Here is a 22,299-nt window from a genome sequence, read left to right on the forward strand (position 1 = left end):
GGGCACCGGCCGCGGGGCCCAATCGCAGGAGGGCCGGGTAGGACAGTGACGGCGCAGGCGGCAGCGGACCCCGCCTCCTCGGCTGACAGCGATGCTCAGCTGGCGGCTGCACAGTCACCGCCGAGCGCCGGCCGGGCCGCGGACCGACCGGCAGAGGAACCGACCGGCCGACTGCCCACCGTGAGGGAGCAGCAGCTGCCCCGCGCCCCACCGCCCCGCCTTGAGGCCGAGTCCGCAGGGCCGCGGGGGAGCCGAGGGCTGCGCCGGGAACCGTGCAGGTGCCGCGCGGGACGCGGAAGTGTGTTTGTCGTGGTCTGCTTGAGACTCCCGGACACGCGTAATTTGGTCGAATTCGACGGGAAAGTCCCCTCCCCACCCCAGCGCCGGCCGCGTAGCCCGGGATCCCCGCCCCTGCCGAGGTCACTGTCCCCGGCGCGTCCTCTGCTGCCCCGGCGCAGAGGCTGCTCTTGAACCCGGGCGCGCGCGAGTGCAGGGCATCCGAGGCGACGGCCCCGGGCACGGCCCGACCTGCGCCCAGCCTGGCAGGAAGACTGTAATCGTGGGGTGAGTTAAAAATAAGGCCCTTCCGATTGGGAGGTGCTTTTTAAAAGGCCCCCTCCCTGTCCGCTGTTAACACGCAGCAAAATAACAATAACAGTTGTGCAACTGTCGCTTCCCAAAAGGAACCTCATTGTTGAACTTAAGAAAAACCCGCTGGCAATATACAGTGCGGGAACTGTACTGTGATCATTGGCTAACCAAGATGGGTGACAGTTTATTATTTCAGACTCAAAGGCAGCTTGAGTCCTACAATGCCCTAATCATAAAAATGGAAAGCGTGGCAGCCTCAGGTGTTACAGGGCACTCAACTCCAGAGTAGAAGTTATTCTCTGAGAAAGTGCGCACTGCCTTTTCCGTTCTCTAGTTTGCTTGTTGAAACATTTACTCCACAAAATTGCTCAGACTTCCCCATCTTTGAATATCTAGGCTCTGGGATGAGACTGATGATCTTTGTCTATTTTCTCCTTCTGTAGAATACAGCTACCTCCGCAGGCAATATGAAGATTTTATTTGTAGAACCTGCCATTTTACTTAGTGCATTTGCTATGACTTTGACCAGTCCACTGACAACGCAATATGTTTATCGGAGAATATGGGAAGAAACTGGCAACTACACTTTTTCATCTGATAGCAATATTTCTGAGTGTGAAAAAAACAAAAGCAGTCCAATTTTTATATTCCAAGAGGTAAGAAATGACAATATCCATAGAATTTAATAAAAAGGGAATGTGTACCGAGCTTTTGAGTCAGAGTACCCTGCACTCATCATCCATTGCTCTCTCTATGGCAGCCATCAAAGTCCTAAATCCCAAACGTAATGGCCTTTACTTGGATCTCATCCCATTTGAAGTTTCCTGATACCTTTCAAATCTGCCTCTTCTTCTTAAAACACTCTTCTCTGTGACACTAGCTTTTCTCCTTTCTCTCAGAAAATTCCACCACAATGTCATCTCTTCTGTGGCTGTCTCCTTCCTTTGTCCTAAAAAAAAAAAAAAAAAAAAAAAGTCTGAAAATTGGAGCAGGGTGGGCTGGAATGAGCAATCTGGTGGACAGGGGTGGCTGAAACATGATGTTTCTGTCCTCTCCCTTGCTGTCTTTCTCCCCAGTCCTTTTGCTGTTTCTGCATGTCCCAGCTTTCAGGGACTCTAGAAGGTGGCCCATCACTGAAGACTGTGGGCCAGTGTCTGTCACAGGTGGGGCGGAGGAGCATTTATTATTTGGTGTTGTCAAGTCAGCCTTGGCTCTCATGTGATGAGGAGCGGCTGTGTGGGGACATCTAGAGTGGGAATTATCCACCGCTGCCCTCACCAGAAATGTTTAGCCAGATATTAAGGAGACTTTCTTGGCTTTCTTCCTCTCTCTCCAGCATCCTCCCCCAATTTTTGTGTGTAAAACAGGAGGCATTTCTCCATTCTCCTGGTCCCTTGGGCAGTTTTTGATAAAAGTCTGCTGTTTCAAAATGCCAAGAGATAGTATCCAGATTTGGAAATGTTTTTTTTTCCTACAGTGCCTCAAAAACAAATCACACCTGTAAACTCTGAACTCTTCCTCTTGGGGACATTTTGTGATGGTAAAGGAGTGGTGCTGCTTCCCAGTGACAGATGAAATGAGTTAAAGGGAATTGAGTCACCTCCTGCTGGCTCTGCGAGTCTCTGTGACTGGGAAACGAGCCTGAGAAGGAGGAAACTCAAACCGACCCAGAGGCAAGGTTATAGCACTTCATGAGGTATCCGTCCACATGTCAGGTGGGACCTTGCTGGGGTGAAGCCAGGCAGTTTGGCACAACCTCTGATCTTATTCATTTCCTCATTCCCATGGGAAACATTTTCTTGGAAGTGATTATTTCTGAGCAGCCTGGAAGACATTAAGGTTCTGGCTTAGGGTAAAGTCAGAAAAAAGAAGGGCCCTGGGTCTCACCTAACAGTCTTATCTCCCTTTAAGAACAGCTCCTATGTTATTCTGGGGAGTCAGAAGCTTCGCTAGGCTCAGAATTTCTTTTTATTGTGTGTGTTTATTCATGCATTAAACAAGTTTATCACACATTATCCTGTGGTGATAAGGATAAGCAAAATGGTCCTGAACCAGAGAAGCCCAGAGTCTCTCTAGGTTGAGAAAAACACACATAAAAAGAATAGAATTTAACAAATCCTCTTTCTTTTTCTTTCTTTTTTTTTTTTTTTTTTTTTGAGATGGCGTCTTGCTCTGTTGCCCAGGCTGGATTGCAGTGGCATGATCTCAGCTCACTACAACTTCCACCTCCTGCGTTCAAGCGATTCTCCTGACTCAGCCTTCTGAGTAGCTGGGATTGCAGGCATGCACCACCACACCTGGCTAATTTTTATACTTTTAATAGAGACAGGGTTTCACCACGTTGGTCAGCTGCTCTTGAACTCCTGACCTCGTGATCTGCCTGCCCTGGCCTCCCAAAGTACTGGGATTCCAGGTGTGAGCCACTGTCCCTGGCCAATAAATCCTCTTAGTTTCAAAGTTGGGGTCCTAGAGCAGGGGTGCTCTTCATATTTCGGCCCGGGAGATATTTGTTAATATACATACTTGAATCCCATCCTGAAACCTCTAACACAGTGTTTTTTAACCCTGACTGCATATTGGAATCACCTGAAGAGTTTATTTTATTTTATTTATTGTGTATTTATGTATGTATAGTATTTTTTGAGACAGGGTCTCATTCTACTTCCCAGGCTGGAGTGCAGTGGCATGGTCATAGCTCGCTGCAACCCTGAACTCCTAGGCTCAAGGGATCCTCCCACCTCAGCCTCCTGAGTAGCTGGGACTACAGGCACGTGTCACTGCACTCAGCTAATTTTAAAAGTTTTTTTGTAGAGACAGGGTCTTGCTATGTTTCCCAGGCTGGCCTTGAACTCCTGGTCTTAAGTGAGCCTCCTGCCCGGCCTCTCAAAGTGTTGAGATTACAGGTGTGAGCCACCGAGCCTGGCCTTATTTTATTTTTTTAGTTGACAAATAATCATTGTACATATTCATGGCATATACAGTGGTGTTTTGATACATACAATGTACAGTGATCAGATCAGGCTAATTAGCATATCCGTCATCTCAAACATTTCTCATTTCTTTGTGTTGAGAACATTCAATATCCTCCTTCTTGCCATTCGAAACTATGTAATGTATTACCGTTAACTGTAGTCAACCTATGGTGCTATAGAACACCAGAACTCATTCTTCCTGTCTAGCTGCAGTTTTGTAGGCTTTAACAAATCTCTCCTTATAAGCTCATCAATTTCTGTATTTGATTCTGTGCTGTCTTTCAGCCAACCCCTAGGAGCAGGCCCCCTGGTTGCAGTGGGAGGGACCTGGGAGGAGAAGACTAGAATGTCTGGGAAAGTCTGCTGCTCTTGCCCTTTTAGAGTGAGGGGAGACAGGCCTTGGTCCAGCCAGTTTGGTGGCTTCTGCAGCTTTACAGGTGGCAGGTGTTGGCCCACCTCCAGCCTGGCGCAGCTGCTGAGAAACCCCTACTGCCCAGAGCAGTGGTCTCATGTCAAAGATTTTTGCCAAATTTTCAAATTACTTTTTTTCATTTGTTATTTCTTAATTGGATTAATATGGAGGAGAACCTACTACTCTAGGCCCCTTCCCTTAAAATTGGTGCTCTTAGACCTCCAGGAACCAGAAACCACCCCTACCCTCACCCTGCCACCCACGCTGGAGGCGTGGCCCACTCTCTGTTTGCTCCTTTGGACAAAGGAAGATTTTTGCTTCCCAGGAGGTACCACCATCACCTTCAGTGATTCATGCAATGACTAAAAAAGGTTTAAATCTATTTTTTAAATCAGCTTCGTATTTTCCAGTATACAAATGGCACATACTCGTTTTTATTTTGGTTTTTTTTTTGGCGGGGGGAGTCTCACTCTGTTACTGAGGTGCAGTGGCTCAGTCTCGGCTCACTGCAACCTCTGCCTCCCGGGGTCAAGCAATTCTCCTGCCTCAGCCTCCCAAGTAGTTGGGATTACAGACACCCGCCACCACGCCCGGCTAATTTTTGTAATTTTAGTAGACACAGGGTTTCACCATGTTGGCCAGGATGGTCTCAATCTCCTGACCTTGTGATCTGCCTGCCTCAGCCTCCTAAAATGCTGGGATAACAGGCATGAGCCACCACGCCTAGACCCCACATACTCTTTATATTAACTTCAGAAAATACAGAGAAATGGCAAGCAAAAAATGTTTTAAGATCATGCAAAGTTCCTTCCATCAAATAACTAGTGTAATGGTTGACACATCTTCCAATCTGTGTGTATGTCGTCTGCCATTGTCATTTTGGCCCTTGGAAGTTGAGTTTATCCTACTCCTCAGGTCATGACACACTACCATCTTGGTTTACTTTATATTTTTATTTATTTGAGATGGAGTCTCACTCTGTCACCCAGGCTGGAGTGCAATGGCACAATCTTAGCTCACTGCAACCTCTGCTTTCTGGATTCAAGTACTTTTCCTGCCTCAGCCTCTGGAGTAGCTGTGACTACAGGCATGAGCCACCTTACCAGGCTAATTTTTGTATTTTTAGTAAAGATGGGGTTTCACCATGTTGCCCAGGCTGGTCGAACTCCTAACCTCAAGTGATCCATCCACCTTGGCCTCCCAAAGTGCTGGGATTAAAGGTGTGAGCCACCGCACCCGGCCTATTTTTTTTTAATTTATTTTAGAGAGAGGGTCTCGCTATGTTGCCCAGGCTGGTCTCAAATTCCTGGGCTCAAGAGATGCTCCTCAGCTTCCCACAGAGCTGGGACTACAAGCATGAGTCACCACACTCAGCCATGGCACGCTACCATCTGCATAGTATAAGGCTCCTCTTTCAATTTTATCTTATTTTTAATTCTTTTATTTAGTAAATAAACGAATATGTTTTTCACTAATCTATTTTTGGAGACAGGGGTTAAAAAAAAAAGGCAACAGCCAAGCACTTCCTAAATAAAGGCGAATTTTTTGGGTATTTTTTGGTAGAGACAGAGTTTCACCATGTTGGCGCCAAGCTGGTCTCAAACTCCTGACCTCATGTGATCCTCCTGCCTTGGCCTCCCAAAGTGCAAGGATTACAGGCATGAGCCACCACGCACGGCCAAAATCTGGAACGTTTTGATCACTGTTTTGAAGCCACAAGTGTAAAATTCCACACATAAGTTCTCAATGGAAACCGTTTTATGCACAAAATTATTTAAAATATTGTATAAAATTCCCTTTGGGCTATATATATGAGGTATATATGAAACATAAATGAATTTTGCTTTTAAATGTGAGTCCCGTCCACAAGGTATCTCATTATGTACATGCCAATATCCTCAAATCTGAAAAAATCCAAAATCCAAAACACTTCTGGTCTCAAACATTTCAGATAAGGGATATTCAGTCTGTACTTGCTTTATGTACTGGATGAAAATGTAAGCCCCATTAGTCCTGCCCATGCACCGGAGATTCCCCACCCATAACCTACTGGCCACAGGGAAAAAAGCATACTCCATGATATTTTTACGCACATTGTGTAAACTACATTGTCTTCTTTTTATTTCTTTGCAGGAAGTTCAGAAAAAAGTGTCACGTTTTAATCTGCAGATGGACATAAGTGGATTAATTCCTGGTCTAGTGTCTACATTCATACTTTTGTCTATTAGTGATCACCATGGTCGAAAATTCCCTATGATTTTGTCTTCCATTGGTGCTCTTGCAACCAGCATTTGGCTCTGTTTGCTTTGCTATTTTGCCTTCCCATTCCAGCTTTTGATTGCATCTACCTTCATTGGTGCACTTTGTGGCAATTATACCACATTTTGGGGAGCTTGCTTTGCCTATATAGTTGATCAGTGTAAAGAACACAAACAGAAAACTATTCGAATAGCTATCATTGACTTTCTGCTTGGAATCGTTACTGGTCTAACAGGACTGTCATCTGGCTATTTCATTAGGGAACTAGGTTTTGTGTGGTCCTTTCTAATTATTGCGGTGTCTCTTGCTGTTAATTTGGTCTATATTTTATTTTTTCTCGGTGACCCAGCAAAAGAGTCTTCATCTCAGAATGTTACTATGTCATGTAGTGAAGGCTTCAAAGACCTATTTTACCGAACTTACATGCTTTTTAAAAATCCTTCTGGTAAGAGACGAGTTTTGCTCTGTTTATTACTTTTTACAATAATCACTTATTATTTTGTGGTCATTGGCATTGCCCCAATTTTTATCCTTTATGAATTGGATTCACCACTCTGCTGGAATGAAGTTTTTATAGGCTATGGATCAGCTTTGGGTAGTGCCTCTTTTTTCACTAGTTTCCTAGGAATATGGCTTTTTTCTTATTGTATGAAGGATATCCATATGGCCTTCATTGGGATTCTTACCACTATGACAGGAATGGCTATGACTGCGTTTGCCAGGACAACACTCATGATGTTTTTAGGTGAGTTCCAAATATAGCTTTAGAACTATGTATTTGATATTCATATGAAATTAATTTGTCTGTTGGGAGAAAACTTTAATATAAAGCCCTCTATTGAAGCCATTCTAGTTCAATTAAAGGGAAATAGCTAGTTTGCCAGGAGTCAATAAGCCAAAAGCTAAATTTGCTTTAAAAATTTAATTCACTAGGCCGTGGATGGTGGCTCACGCCTGTAATCCCAGCACTTTGGGAAGCTGAGGGAAGTGAATCACCTGAGGTCAGGATTTCGAGACCAGCCTGACCAACATGACAAAGCCCCATCTCTACTAAAAAAAAAAATACAAAATTAGCTGGGCGTGGTGGTGCATGCCTGTAATCCCAGCTACCGGGGAGGCCGAGGCAGGAGAATTGCTTGAACATGGGAGGTGGAGGTTGCAGTGGGCCGAGATCACACATTGCACTGCAGCCTGGGAAACAAGAGTGAAACTCTGTCTCAAAATAAATAAATAAATAAATTTAATTCACTGAATAACCACAATTTCCCAGATTTGCATATTTGCCACAAAATTGTTTTGAAGAACATTCTTATGAATGAGTTCTTCAGTATAGCTTTCATTAAAGTGAACATTTCTCAAAATGCTGCCAAGAAGGCAACTTTCCTTAAAAATACTTAGGACAATGGTATAAAATATACTGAAAGTATTTATAAGAAAAAAACTATATCAATTTAATGTATTCAAGATGGAATTTTTTAAAGACAGGTTTTGCAAATTGATCTTTCAGCAAGTCGACCATTTCATGAACTGATTTTTGATGAAACTGCTGGTTGGCAAATTTGACTGCTTCCTTAACAATCTACCTCATAACTGTTTTTGCAGGGTTCAAATGAGATACTGCATTGGAAAAGGCTATGGAACTATAAGATGAGACTCTGGGAAAGGTCCAATTTACTGTTTTCTCTAATAAAAGTGTTAACCCCTTGCTATCTCGCAGGGAAGCAGTGTGACCAAACAGAATTGGGCCTAACTTCCCTCTAGAGTACTAGATGATCTTGGGCACGTTACTGAACTACTCTCAGCCCTCATTTTCTCACCTGTAAAATGGGCATGGTACTACCTAATTTAGAGGGTTACAATGAATATTACGTAGGTGTCAAGCACTCACTTAGCACAATGCCTACCATTCAATAACGGCCAGTTTTTCTCCCTGTCTCCCTGAGAGCTGCCAAGGCTAAGTAAGTTAATCTATGTGAAAACACTCTGATAACTGTAATCTGCTGATGCCATATATAACTGTATATGATGTAATTAAAAGCACTACTGACTATTAAGAGTTCCAATTGAAGACCAGGAGTAATTTATGCTTATAAACTTATTCCACCATAAAGATGAACAGGCAAGATGATAACCAGTTTACCAATGAATGAATCAATGTAACAAAGGCATGCTAACACTAAGAGTGCCAAGTCTGAAAAAGCACAAACAAGAACGAGTTAGGTTAATACATAGTTAAGAAAAATAAGCAGATCAGTCTTAATCAGCAGATTATATAAATAGATCTAGACCTAAAAATTGCACGGACTCTTGTTCTTTGTACTGGAATAAGAATTCTAGAGTAAAGTAACCTTAAACTGACCTGTCCGTAGTCTACTTTAATTCATCAAGCAGAATTCTACAATTCATTAATTTAATTTTTAGGTGCAGTGAGTTAGGATGCTTGTAGAAAAGGAAATACATAGACAGAGTGAAGTGTTTCCCGTTTTAAACTGGCTGTTAGCTTTCAGAATGAGCCGGTGATTTTGAATCTGTTCTCCCGCAGCCAGGGTGCCGTTCCTCTTCACTATCGTGCCGTTCTCTGTTCTGCGGTCCATGTTGTCAAAAGTGGTTCATTCTACTGAACAAGGTAAGTTTAATTTATTTAAGAACTATCATGAATCTACCATCTGTACCAACTCAAAACTGTGTACAATCAATGTTTGATGCTTCAGAATAATCTACAGCCCTTTTAATGTATGGATCTCCTTTTGAGTAAAGTGGTAAGCTTTAGGAAAAGGCTTACACTCTTGCAAGGGAGCCCCTGCCTAGGGCCGGGTACTTTAGACAGCTCGCTTGGCTCTGGCTGTGCCCCACCACAGGAAGAAAGGAGACCTCAGGGCCAAGTGGGAGATGCCTGCTGGGAGCTTACCATGTCTCCTTCCTTCTAGACTGCACTCCGCCCACCTAGGTCCCGGCAATTCCCAGCCCAGACAGCTCTGGGCTCATGTCCAGCGAGGGCCTGGATGATCCTCTTCCTCAGCCGCCTTCTCCTGAGGGTGTACTGTGCCCAGTGTGCTCACCTGTAGACCAAGGAAGGAGCCAAAGGGCAACTCCTTAGAGAGGGTCTAGCTGGACCGTGGAATCGCAGGGTGGGGGTCCTCTACACCCACATGTAAATGACCCTTTCTGAGAGGGTGGTGCAAGGGATAGAATGAGGGTGGGCTCCAGCTGGGCACCAAGGCTGAGAGTCAGCTCACCCTGGGCCACCCTGTCCTACATGGAACTCTGAAAACATCTGAGAATCCTACGCGTGTGCTAGCTTCTAGATCATTCATTACAAAGATATATTTTTCACAGTAGGAAGTCAGAATATATTTTAGTTAATAGTTTGTTAGCCAGATTTCAAATAACTGACAACTTTTAAATGCTTAAATCCTTAGATTATAATATATAAGCCTCTAATGATGTTCTTACACTGGCTCCTGCAAATATCACAGCTGGGCCTGACTCAGAGTCCTGGCAGAAAGGAGGGTCCCACTCAGCTGATTCCATCAAGAGACTTTCATGAAGGCCATTATAGAGAGTGGACATCATCAAGGCAGCCAGAGAGATGCCCCGGATAGGAAGCAGAGAACACTGTACCCTCTCTCCTCCTTCATCCTTTTAACCAAGTGCAGCAGGAACTCGGGCCAGCAAGAAAGTCCAAGTCATACAATCCGTGGGGTCAGCCTCTCACGCACAGAGCAGGGCACACAAAGTCAAACAGTTGAAGGGGCGGGCAGGGTGGGCAGAGAATAACCAGGATGCACCAAAGACAAAAATTAGATTTCCAGCGAGAACTAGTTATTAGTTAGATATGAGGCATATGGGGTTGTCCTCCTTCCCTTTTGTATCATCTGAATCTTATTAGACGTTGGCACTTCCTTTAATGTCAGTTCTTAACCCAGTGCTGTGAATGTACCTATTTGATTACATATGAATAATTCATAATTATGCTATTGTATTTATATCAGTTTAGTCAACACTGGAGAAAACTACGTAATTCAGTAAATTTAAAAAATATATTTCTTATCTTTTTCTTTTTCTTTTCTTTTCTTTTTTTTTTTTTTGAGACAGAGTTTTGCTCTTGTTGCCCAGGCTGGGGTGCAATGGTATGATGTTGGCTCACTGCAACCTCTGCCTCCTGAGTCCAAGCAATTCTCCTGCCTCAGCCTCCTGAGTAGCTAGGATTACAGGTGCCTGCCACCACACTCAGCTAATTTTTGAATTTTTAGTAGAGACGGGGTTTCACCCTGTTGGCCAGGCTGGTCTTGAACTCCTGACCTCAGGTGATCTCCCTGGCCTCGGCCTCCCAAAGTGCTGGGATTACAGGCAGGAGGCACTGTGCCCGGCCTCTTATTTTTCACTCATAAGGTGTAGTTATGTATTCACACAGCTGTTTATAAAGGATGTGATGATGATTACCTTGAAAACTGCTACAGAAAAGAAAAATGTATGTAAACTATGTAAAAATCTATCTGCTTCTTTGGATTATGCAATAGTTTCTTAGATATGACACCAAAAGCACAACAACAAAGGAAAAATGGACAGATTAGACTTCATCCAAAAACTTCAAAGTTTGTCCTTCGAAAAATTTTGTCCTTCAAAGGATAACACCAAGAAAGTGAGGCTAGGCGCAGGGGCTCACACCTATAATCCCAGCACTTTGGGAGGCCGAGGTGGGGGAGATCACCTGAGGTCAGGAGTTAGAGACCAGCCTGGCCAACAGGGTGAAACCTCGTCTCTACTAAAAATTCAAAAAAAAAAAAAAAAAAAGGAAGGAAGAAAGAAAGTGAAACGACAACCGACAACCCACAGAACGGGAGAAGATATTTGCAATTTATATTTGTCTAATCAGGAACTCACACCCAGCATATTTAAGAACTCTTAACATTCAGCAACAAAAAGGCAACTCAATTTAAAAATGGGCAAAGGATTTGAACAGAAGCTATACAAATGACCAATAAGCACATGAAAATCCTCAATATCATTAGCCATCAGCGAAATGCAAAGCAAAACCACTGAGTGAGACCCACTGGCCAAAATAAAATAGGCCATAGCAAGTGTTGATGAGGATGTGGAGAAATTGGAGCCCTCATACACTGCTAGTGGGAACGTAAAACGGTGCAGCCGCCATGCAAAGCAGTTTGGCAGTTCCTCAGAAAGTTAGTTACCTTATGATTCAGCAATCCCTCCCCTACTTACACACCATGAGAAGTGAAAGCATATGTCCGCACACAGTCTTGTTCATGGCAGCATCATTCATAGCAGCAAAAAAGTAAAGCCTACGCAAATGTTCACGAACTGGCAAATGGATAAACAAAATGTGGTTTATCCATCCAGCGAACTGTTCTTCTGCAATAAAAAGAAGTATCGTTGTTACATGCTATCACATGGATGAACTATGAAATGATTATACCAAATTTAAGAAGCTAGTCCCAAAAGGTCATATATTGTCATATAAATATGATTCCGTTTACGTGAAATATCCAGAATAGGCAAATCCATAGAGACAGAAATTAAATTAGGCCTTGACTGGGGCTGGGGAAGGGAAACAAGTACTTATGGGTATAGAGTTTCTTTTGGGGGTGATGAAAATGTTCCACAGATAGTGGAGATGGTTGTAAAACTCTATAATATACTAAGAACCACTGAATTGTAGACTTTAAAAGGGTGAGGTTTGTGGGATGTTAATTATAGCTCAATAAAGCTGTTGCGGAAAAATTTACTTGCTTTGACTTAGACCAAAAATAGAGTTGTCAAGATGTATAGTTTATTTTTGTTTACATTTGGTTTAGTTTATAAAGGCTTTTTAAAAGTCAGCTCTGCCAGCTGTGGTGGCTCACACCTATAATCCCAGCACTTTGGGAGGCCATGGTAGGAGGATCACTGAGGCCAGGAGTTCAAGAGCAGCTTGGGTGACAGAGGGAGACTCTATCTCTACAAAAAATAAAAATAAAAAGATCATATCATACTGTTAAATATAGTAATATTTTTAAATGTTTAGTGTACATTTTAGCAGTTCTTTATCGGAATTACAGTAACTGTGAATTGCGACTTCATTATTCCAGGATATTTAAATTACTTTGTTGTTAAATGCAAGCTAAATCATCTTTTGGATGGTGTCAACATTTCTATAACTAAATGTATTCCCATCCTTCACCATTATTTAAATTGGCAATTTTTGTGAAAATATTATACACTTTAAATAACCAGAGGAGTGGGAAAATACTGCCTAAGTTTTCAGATACCTGTCATTATTTCTATTATCTTAAATAAGAAAGGTGAGAAAATGGAATTCTGGTAATTATTTTGAGATCTCTGTGCTCGGCACCGCTGTGAACTCAGAGCTGAAGCTGCCTTCGACTATTTTACTTGGACATCACTCATCTACTCCTTGTGATTATAAATTGGGATACAGTAAAACAGACTTGATTTTTGAGGTCTATTGGATTAAAAAAAACAGGATTTAAAAGATAAATTCATTTGTTCTTATCCTTCAATCCTGTTTTATCTCTGGCAACTATTAAACAAGTTGAAATGCTCAGAGAAGCTGAGCAACCAGCTAAAGCTACTTCATAATAGTATGGTTCCATCGGAGCAAACGGTGCACCGTCTGACCTATTTCCCATCAAGAATAGATGAAAACCCTTACATAATAGAACCGGTACTGTGTGGTCTGTTTCCCATAGCACTATTCCTGGCTGCAGCAAGAGATCAGAAATAAAAGAAAATAATGTAGTCAAACAAGTAGAAGAACGTCCTTCCAATTAAACTGACTTAATGTATTATCATAAATCATGGAGGCAGTAAGTCTGCATGCTACTTGGTGACTGGTAAATGGGATCCTGAGTTAAGCTTTTATTCATTCATTTGACAAATATTTATTAAATGTCTGGCATGCACAAGCAGCTGAGCCCTGGGGATAGAGCTGTGAGCAAGGCAGATGTGCAAGGCAGAGCGACAAAGCTTTCATTTTAGTCAAAAGAAGACACATAAGTGAGCACACGGTATTTCACAGAGATAGATGTATATTTTATGACTGTATGCCCCGTCATTCAATGAATAATTTGAAGCAATATATGAGAATATGTACAACAAAATGAAAACGTTTAAATATAAAAATCAATACACTGTCTGAAAGATCAAGACCATGGGGAAAATTAGAATATAAACAAAAACCATATCTAATTTTGAGAGGTAATCCTCAGGCTTGGCCTTTCCTTCCTATCAGTTCAGGCAAACGCAATTATTTACACGATTTGTATTGTCAATAAGAAAAATGCATTACAGTTTATCATGGGAAAATAAACTTGGCAAAGCAGGGAACAAGCACAGTGGCTTGTTAATGAAGTCTGCAGAAAGCAGAAGCTTTCTGAGACCGAGAAAGCCAGGTCGATCTGGCTGAAAATGGTCACGAAATTTTATTCAACCTGGTGATGCAAAATTTGACGAAGAGGAAGAAAAGCACATGAAGATGGCCAGCCTGTCTTTTGGAGGTTTAACTCTTCAGTTGACATTGTCTTGGATTCCAGGCACAAGTAAACATCAGTAGAATAGTGTCTGTTTCTCTCTGACTGTGAGCTTTTACTGACCATGCAGTCATTTTAGACTTTATGAACAATGCTGAGTGGCCTACCCTTGACCAAATTTGGTGTATAGCAAGTGACCGTAGCAGAATCCCCACTCTTCATCTTGTAAGGCGCATTAGGGCAGAGGCAGTTGCAAGTAGTAAGGTGGAAATGTATGTTTTAAAGAGTCACTTAATATTAAACTGTGGCATAAACCTTCACTAGCGCACAGGATGGTTGATCTGATGTGTCAAACATGCAAAATCTAGTGGTGATGGAATTTTTTGGTCACTTTGAAGAGAGGGATAAAATTCCAATTGCAGAATGTATGGTAAGAATCTCCTCGCTGCCTGCAGCTGTCACTCTTGCCAGACTGAGGAGCATATAAGGTTTTCTTTTTCTTTTCTTTTTTTTTTTTTTGAGACGGAGTTTCGCTCTTGTTACCCAGGCTGGAGTGCAATGGCGCGATCTCGGCTCACCGCAACCTCCGCCTCCTGGGTTCAGGCAATTCTCCTGCCTCAGTCTCCTGAGTAGCTGGGATTACAGGCACGCGCCACCATGCCCAGCTAATGTTTTGTATTTTTAGTAGAGACGGGGTTTCACCATGTTGACCAGGATGGTCTCGATCTCTCGACCTCGTGATCCACCCACCTCGGCCTCCCAAAGTGCTGGGATTACAGGCTTGAGCCACTGCGCCCAGACCATATAAGGTTTTCTTTACCTTTCAAAAGGCTCTTGCAGGAAGCATTGCTTGTTCAGAGCCATCCTGGGCTTTCAGGTGTCACACACAGATTAGCACAGGGATGGAGGGTGGGAGACAGCATCCAGAAGAGCACGGGTAGGTGTGGCTTTGCCTGGGGCTGTGCAGAGAGGAGAGACATGCCGTTTTCGAATGAGTCATCTGCAGTGTCATTTTAGCTTTGCCCTGTGGACACTGAAACTTAGCTATTTGGAGTTTTTAACCTGTCTCACATCGGGTCCAAGGAGAATCTTCCCCTTCATTTCCTCAGATGTAGAATGGGCTGCTGACTTCTCAGGGATTTTGGGGGAATAACTTTCATTGCATTCACCAATGTTTACTGTTTTCCGTGAATAACAGTCGTCTCCATTAGTTTGTGTGTGTTGTTTTGTAATTCTGCCTCTTCTTTTTCTCCCTCTATATCCCTACCCCAAACAGGTACCCTGTTTGCTTGTATTGCTTTCTTAGAAACACTTGGAGGAGTCACTGCGGTTTCTACTTTCAATGGAATTTACTCAGCCACTGTTGCTTGGTACCCTGGCTTCTCTTTCCTGCTGTCTGCTGGTCTGTTACTACTTCCAGCAATCAGTCTATGGTATGTCATGATTTTTAATCATTTTATCAAAGGGCATAAGGATTCAGTGAATTCCCTAACTTCACCAGTAAAATCACATAGATCTGTTGAAATTTTGCCTCAGAATGTGCTTTTCTCAAGAACTTTCAGACATGAAGTGCTCGCTTCAGCTGCACGTATACAGAATTGGAACAATACAGTGAAGATTAGCATGCTCCCCGTGCAAGGATGACATGACAATTCATGAAGCATTTCATATTTTAGTAAAATAAATGTTTTAATTTAAAAAAGAGAGAGAGAGAGAGAGAGCCAGTCATGATGGTGTATGCCTGAAGTCCCAGCTACTCAGGAGACTGAGGCAGGAAGCTCATTTTGAGCCCAGGTGTCTAAGACCAACCTAGACAGCATAGCAAGACCCCCATCTCATTAAAATTAACAAATAAAACAAATAGACATAAAAGCATATGTCAATAATGTTGGGAGACTTAGGAAGAACAAGAATGACATGACTGAAGAATTAAAAGAAAGATTGTGTTTGTTATAACTCCCCGCCTTTGAACCACTGATTAAATTAGTATCTAAGATTAGAGATACATACCTTCAAACTATGATTTCCCAGAGTACAATATCCCCTGATGATCAAAATGAGATTGATTTTCATACAGATTCTTGTATAAATGACAAAAGAAGATAGGATATGCTGACTATAGGGTTCTCTTTTCAGAGTGGGCTTGTTTAGTGGCTTTGTCTTGTTTTAATGACTTGTTTAAACTTTAATGCTTAAATGTTTTAATATTTAAATGTTAAAATTAAAGAAGCACAAAATTCCATTTATGAATAGTACATATAATGAAGAGATAGAAGCATAAAGATAAAAACAGTATGTATGCCTTTTTTGCTTTCTATTTAACAAAAAATGTGAGCCAACTAGATGGGTGATTGCTGAAATGTCCAAGCAAATTTATTTGATGCATTAATCTGTTCCCACTGAGCTCTATTCCATGTGGTTGATAGCATAGCATGGCGGCTGCCAGCCTCACACAGTGATGGGAATCAAGGCAAAGCGGGCACAAGAAGCCAGGCCTTCTCTGCTTTCTTCTAAGCACTTTGGGGTGAGGCTCTGAGTTAGGGAGGAAGGTACCGATAAACACAGGTGTTAAGCATCCTGCCAAGATGACAAACTCCTTAAAGGGCTGGCTCATGTCTTAGAGTAGGAGCTTGGTACTTACTGTCTCTATTGAATTCTGATACCTACATCTGTGTCAGAGAACAACAGTATTTACAGTTCCTCTAATTTTGATGAAAAGTTATTTGTACGAGTTATCTTTTTTTAAAAAGAGACTATTTAGCTGTTGAATTAACTGCATTACAAATACATGCTGTGCTGGTGAGCGCAAGATGAGACAATTGATCTTATACATTGCTGATAATAGTGCTTCTTCGGCTATATCATAAAGCAATTCACGAATGTATCAAAAGCTTTTTCTTTAAAGTTCATAGTGATTGATCCACCAATTCCTTTTAGAAACATACTCTAAAGAAATCATCAGGAATGGTGTCAAAAATTGATATATAAAAACGTTAATTACAACAAAAAATTTTAAATGACCAAACTGTCCAACAGTAGGAGAATGTTTAAGTAAATGATGGTACAGCATAAAAAATGACTTAACTAATAAGAACTGTAGCCAGGCACGGTGGCTCACGCCTGTAATCCCAACACTTTGGGAGGCTGAGGCAGGAGGATTGCTTGAGGCCAGGAGTTCAAGACCAATCTGGGTAACATAGTGAGACCCTCATATTTACGAAAAAAAAGATTTTTTTTTTTCAACAGAGTCTCACTCTATCGCCCAGGCTAGAGTGCAGTGGTGTGATCTTGGCTCACTACAACCTCCACCTCCCAGATTCAAGCCATTCTCCTGCCTCAGCCTCCCAAGTAGCTGGGCCTATAGACGTGCACCACCACCTGGCTCATTTTTTATTTTTAGTAGAGATGGGTTTCACCGTGTTGGCCAGACTGGTCTGGAACTCCTGACCTCAGGTGATCTGCCTCTAATGTGCTGGGATGACAGGCGTGAGCCAACGTGCCTGGTCAAAGGAAAAAAAAAGATTTTTTAAAAATTAGGAAAATTAAATTAAAGAAAATAATTGCATACATGGTGAGTAGAATAATGGGTAATTCTAATTTTATTCTTCATATATTTATAAATTCTATAACAGATAGATAAAAGGCAATTGTCTTTTTAATAATGAGGTAAATGTAGATGGGCTCCTGAGATTCTTTTTATCCCTATACTGCTTAATATTTTAAAAATCAGAATTACATGCTGTGTTACCTCCAAATGTCCTGCTTTTGAGCTTCAGTTATAGCTATTCAACAGGAACTTCAGTAATGATTTTACTTATAACTATTTTTTGTGGACTATGCAGAGTTAACAATGGGACAGATGGGATATCTTAGGGGTCTAGAAGAGAAAAAAATCATGTAGTTTTAAAATTATTTTCAGAGCACCATGAATGAGTCAGCTGGATTCAAAATGCCAGGATACTCCACCTGATAATTTGCCATAATTCATTAAAAGCTCTGTAACTGGGAAAAAAGCTGGAAAACAAATTACTCATGTAGATATTGTCTTAATCTCAGTTTTAAAATCTCTGGTTTGCTTTTACAGTGTTGTCAAGTGTACCATCTGGAATGAGGGAAGCTATGAACTTCTTATACAAGAAGAATCCAGTGAAGATGCTTCAGACAGATGACTGTGATTTAAACAGAAAAAATCTATTAATGCACATATTATATACTATGACTTCTGAAGACTATAAATGAATCCCACAATCAGTGCTTCATTGATAACCAATTTTACATATCCTTTCTTCTAAACTGAACAGTCAGAGAGACAGCTCCTGGCTTTAGCTTCTTAAGGTACCATGCACTTTGAACACTTTATCATGCAATATACTTGCAATACACAAAACAAATCTCAAGTGTTTCTCACTTTTGAACTTAGAAGAGAAACATTAAAACTTAAGGGTGTAAGGAGGGATCAAGAAACTTGGTAAGGCAAAAGCAATAATCTCTCTGACATATTCCAGGCTCTCACACTGAGGCCAAAGAGAAAACTCTTTACCTCAGTTTCTTCATCAGCAGAATGGGTTTCTGGCCTCTCTCAGGGATTTTGAAGGCATAATAAAAATTATGATGAATCACTCATTGGTAGGAAAATAATGGTGTAAGTTTCAAATACGAATAATATAATTTTACCAATACTTGGTAACGCTTTGTTTTCTAGAGCCTATTAAGCTGCTATTGATAGTCAGAGCTTATACACTGTGACTTCTGAAGACTATACACGAAATCCACAATCAGTGCTTCATTGATACAAAATCCTTAAAAGGGAGGTACTTTAAAGAATATGTATTTTTTACTTTTCTTAATGTGTCTCATCAGTGAAAGGAGCGATAGTATTTCTAAATGTAATGGGTAATTGGGAAAAAATAGATTATAAATAAAATTGCCCTAAAGAAGTTAAAAAACTGAATGAACAGCTAATAGTGGTATAATGTAATTAATGTTTGGGGCCAACACTTGTTCCTTGTGTCAGTAAAAGGATATTCGCATTCCATAATCCCTGGCTGAGAATTCTACCTCTAGTCTTTCTTATCCAGCTGTTGTCCATCCTTGTTCAATTAGAAATACTGATGAGGGCATTTTAAAAACACCAATCTTGTACAGCCACAGCAGTGGCTGTCACTGCTAGGAAAAGGATCAAACAAGCAAGCCAGCCATGATTTTACCCCTTCCCATCTCATTTCTTACTGCCATACACTCATCCTGAGGTCCACCTTGGTCTCTAAAAACACCATGTGGTCTCATGCCTCTGTGTCTTTTCACACACTGTTCCATTTGCTCTTCCTCCCACATTACATTGAAATCTTCGGGTCTCAGCCAGAACATTGCTTCTTCCACACAGCAGCCTTCTGGACATCCCTCCTTATCCTCCAGTCCCTGCAGGGCTTCTGCGGCTCTTAGTGTGTGCTTGTCCCAGCATATTCATCCACTTGCAATTGTTGTTTCTGCTACGTGGCAAGCATCACCTTGGGTACTGGGACAACTTTTGATTACTCATTATATAGTCAATAAATGTTTGTTGAACTAAACTAAATGACTACAAAATTTTATTTTTACTTGTAAAAATCATTTAAAGCCATATATTTAAAGCCTTATGAGAGTAACCACTGTTATGCCAATCATTAAGCCAGTCTTGCAAACAAATTGAAAAATATGCCAGTTTATACACTATAAAATTGATTTACAGTATTTTCATAGGTCCTTTAATACTTCCCATTTCCTGTTACCATAAATAATAACACAAATGCCCTAAAGTGCAACTAAATGATTAACTTCATTGTAATCTCTTGAAAGCAGATACAGTCTTCTGTTTTATAGCATTGCTTAGGGCTTCAAGGAAATCAATGATTGCTTGGCCAGTGAATAGCACTCATAATTTAATAACTAGAAATTCTTATTTGGATTTCTTTTTTCCAAGATCATTCCTTTTAAGTTTAGCTAATATCTTCTGGGCTTGGGGCCCATGTAATAACTGATTCTCAGATTGATTGATATATTTTTGTTTTCCTTCCTGTCCAAGGTTCTTCCTGAACCAAAAGAAAAAGCATCTTACAGTTTATAAAGTAGATCTTCCTTCTCCTCATTTTACAGAAGAGAAAAGTAAGTCTCACAGAGATTTGGCTTGACCGTGGTTACTCAGTGCCTGTCAGCATGACACGTGAATGGACTTGACCCTACTGAGGTTCTTCATAGCTAGAGTTTGCAGTAACAGATTATAAGCCCCAAAGCAAGAATTGTACACGTGCAGCATCATGTACCCATCAAGAACACATTAGCAAAAAACTGTACCCCACGAAACTGCCTAGAGTTACTGTCTTTTTTGAGCTTAGACAAGATAGTCTATAAAGTCTCTTCCAGCTCAACATTCCACGGTTTACACATCTCATCTGAAGAGCTACTATGTAATACAGTTGAAGGGTTAACAGATGGTTTCTCAGTTGAGCAAAAACTCTGTTTGAGATGTAGCAAGTATAGCAGCAGATTAGATTGAGGTGGCCCAGGGCAAAAATGTAGCACAAATGAACTTGTCATCTCCAAAGTGTCTAGCCTAAGAGACAATGCGTAAATGCGGTGTTGAAGAGACGAGAGAAGCATACAAGCTGATGGGATGGGGAAATATGGACTCAAGACAGAAATGAAAAAAAAAAAAAAAAAAATCTACTCTCCCATTGTGTAACCTGATTATCTGAAGAAAAATGTTAATGGAAGGACTGTTCTTTATGGAGCCCAGATAAAGTGAAGTCAAACAGGAAGAAACGTGGTCCATGTTATCCAGCAGTGTACAAAGGGGGTTAGATTACCTTATTTACTAGAAATGAAGATTCTCATCGTTAGAGAGGACTAGTCAATGGGATTGTCCACAGCCTGCATTGCACAGCCTCAAAACCATCTAAATCCCCTTTCTCCACTTCCGTACTCACTAAATAATCTAATTACTCATTCAGTGCCCAAAAATCTTCACAATAAGAATAAGGTGCCCTGGGTTCAGTATTCTTTTAAAGAAATCACTCCATGTGGGAACTATCTGGGGAATTAAACATAAAAATAATATTAATTGATAAAAATCTCTGGCCTCATGTACTAGAGATTCTGCTTCAGTAGGTCTGCAGTGGGGTCTTAGAATCTGTTTCTAAAACCTCCACAGGTGACTGATACACATCCAGACGTGGAAACTACTGCTTTAGATGAGTGATTTTCAACCCTAAATGCTCATTAGAATAATCAGAGTTGAGGCCGGGCGCGGTGGCTCAAGCCACTGGTTATTCTCTCCTTCTCACAACATGGCAAGTGGGTTACGGGGTAACCTGGAGGTGTCGGGAGGGTTGCGTGCTAGGTGAGGGCCCGGAAGCGTCCAGCCCCTTCCCCCTTACTTTGCCCTATGCATCACTTCCATCTGGCTGTTCATCTGTGGCCCTTGCACTATCTTTTGTAATAAATGGGTAAATGTAAGTAAAAGTACTCCCGAGTTCTATGAGCTGCCTTAGCAAATTATGGAACCCAAGGAGAGGGACAGTGGGAACACCAATTTACAACCAGTTGGTCGGAAGCACCGGTGCAATTCCCATGCTAATGAGTATCACCAACACAAAGGCAAAGCAAGCAAAGAAAGGAAATAAAGCATATAAAAGGTTCTCAACCGTGGACAGCTTTAAAAATACACACTTCCTGGGATCCACCTCAGACTAGTCCTACTGGAATTTATGACTAAGATCCTGACTAGTTTCTTCAAAAGATTCCCAGCTGATTCCTATATGCATCCAGGGCTGAGGGCCACTGCTGTAAACACAAAGAAGGTTAAAAGAGGAGAGAGGAGGCAAAAAGACCACCAGAAAGTGTTACTCATGATTACCAAGTTCCATATTAAAGCATCCAATTTTCCATCTGAATTACATTCATTGATTTCATAGTACCCTCTACTGGCCAGGAAGGGTATCTATTATTCCTATGTTTAAGGTACTGAAATCTCCAACTTCCTTAATTAAAGAGAATGTATCTAGAAGCAATCAATTAGTAAATCTTTATTATTTCTACATTTTCTTATATTTAAGTGTAAAGTGGGCTGGAGAACACTGTTGGCAAAGACAATTCTAAACTTAATCTCGATAGTCAAGAGCAAGAGATCTATTTTAAAAATGTGTAACTGGCCGGGCACAGTGGCTCATGTAGTCCCAGCACTTTGGGGAGGCCGAGGCAGAAGGATCGCTTGAAGCCAGGAGTTCAAGACCAGCCTGGGCAATATATAGCAAGACTTTGTCTCTACAAAAAAATTAAAAATTAGCCAGGCGTGGAGGTGCACACCTGTACTTCCAGCCACTTGGGAGGCTGAAGTGAGAAAATTGCTAGAGCCTGGGAGGTCTCAGCTGCAGTGAACCATGATTTCGTTACTGTACTCCAGTCTGGGAGACAGTGAGACCTTGTCTCAAAAGAAAATTTTTTAATCTGTCAACTTTAGCAACTACTGACATTTTAAACCAAAGGATTCTTGGTTCCAACTGTGTACATAGTTTTAGAATGTTCATTAGTTTTTTAAAGA

General features: G+C 41.4%; 1 protein-coding gene and 1 non-coding gene across 2 annotated transcripts; both read left to right on the forward strand.

The window, feature by feature from the left end:
- Nucleotides 1-60: 60 nt before the first annotated feature.
- SLC46A3 (solute carrier family 46 member 3) lies at nt 61-21,865 on the forward strand. The gene is made up of 6 exons (XM_003919716.4): nt 61-564; nt 1,035-1,247; nt 6,109-6,979; nt 8,777-8,860; nt 15,001-15,157; nt 17,809-21,865. The coding sequence occupies exons 2-6, from the start codon at nt 1,059-1,061 to the stop codon at nt 17,891-17,893; spliced, it is 1,386 nt and encodes a 461-aa protein (XP_003919765.1). The 5' UTR covers nt 61-564; nt 1,035-1,058; the 3' UTR covers nt 17,894-21,865.
- LOC120365798 (U6 spliceosomal RNA) lies at nt 15,294-15,399 on the forward strand. Its single transcript, XR_005580647.1, has one exon. It is a non-coding gene; the product is annotated as a U6 spliceosomal RNA (small nuclear RNA).
- Nucleotides 21,866-22,299: the final 434 nt, after the last annotated feature.

This window comes from Saimiri boliviensis, chromosome 16 (assembly GCF_048565385.1).
Source record: "Saimiri boliviensis isolate mSaiBol1 chromosome 16, mSaiBol1.pri, whole genome shotgun sequence".
Taxonomy (NCBI): domain Eukaryota; kingdom Metazoa; phylum Chordata; class Mammalia; order Primates; family Cebidae; genus Saimiri; species Saimiri boliviensis.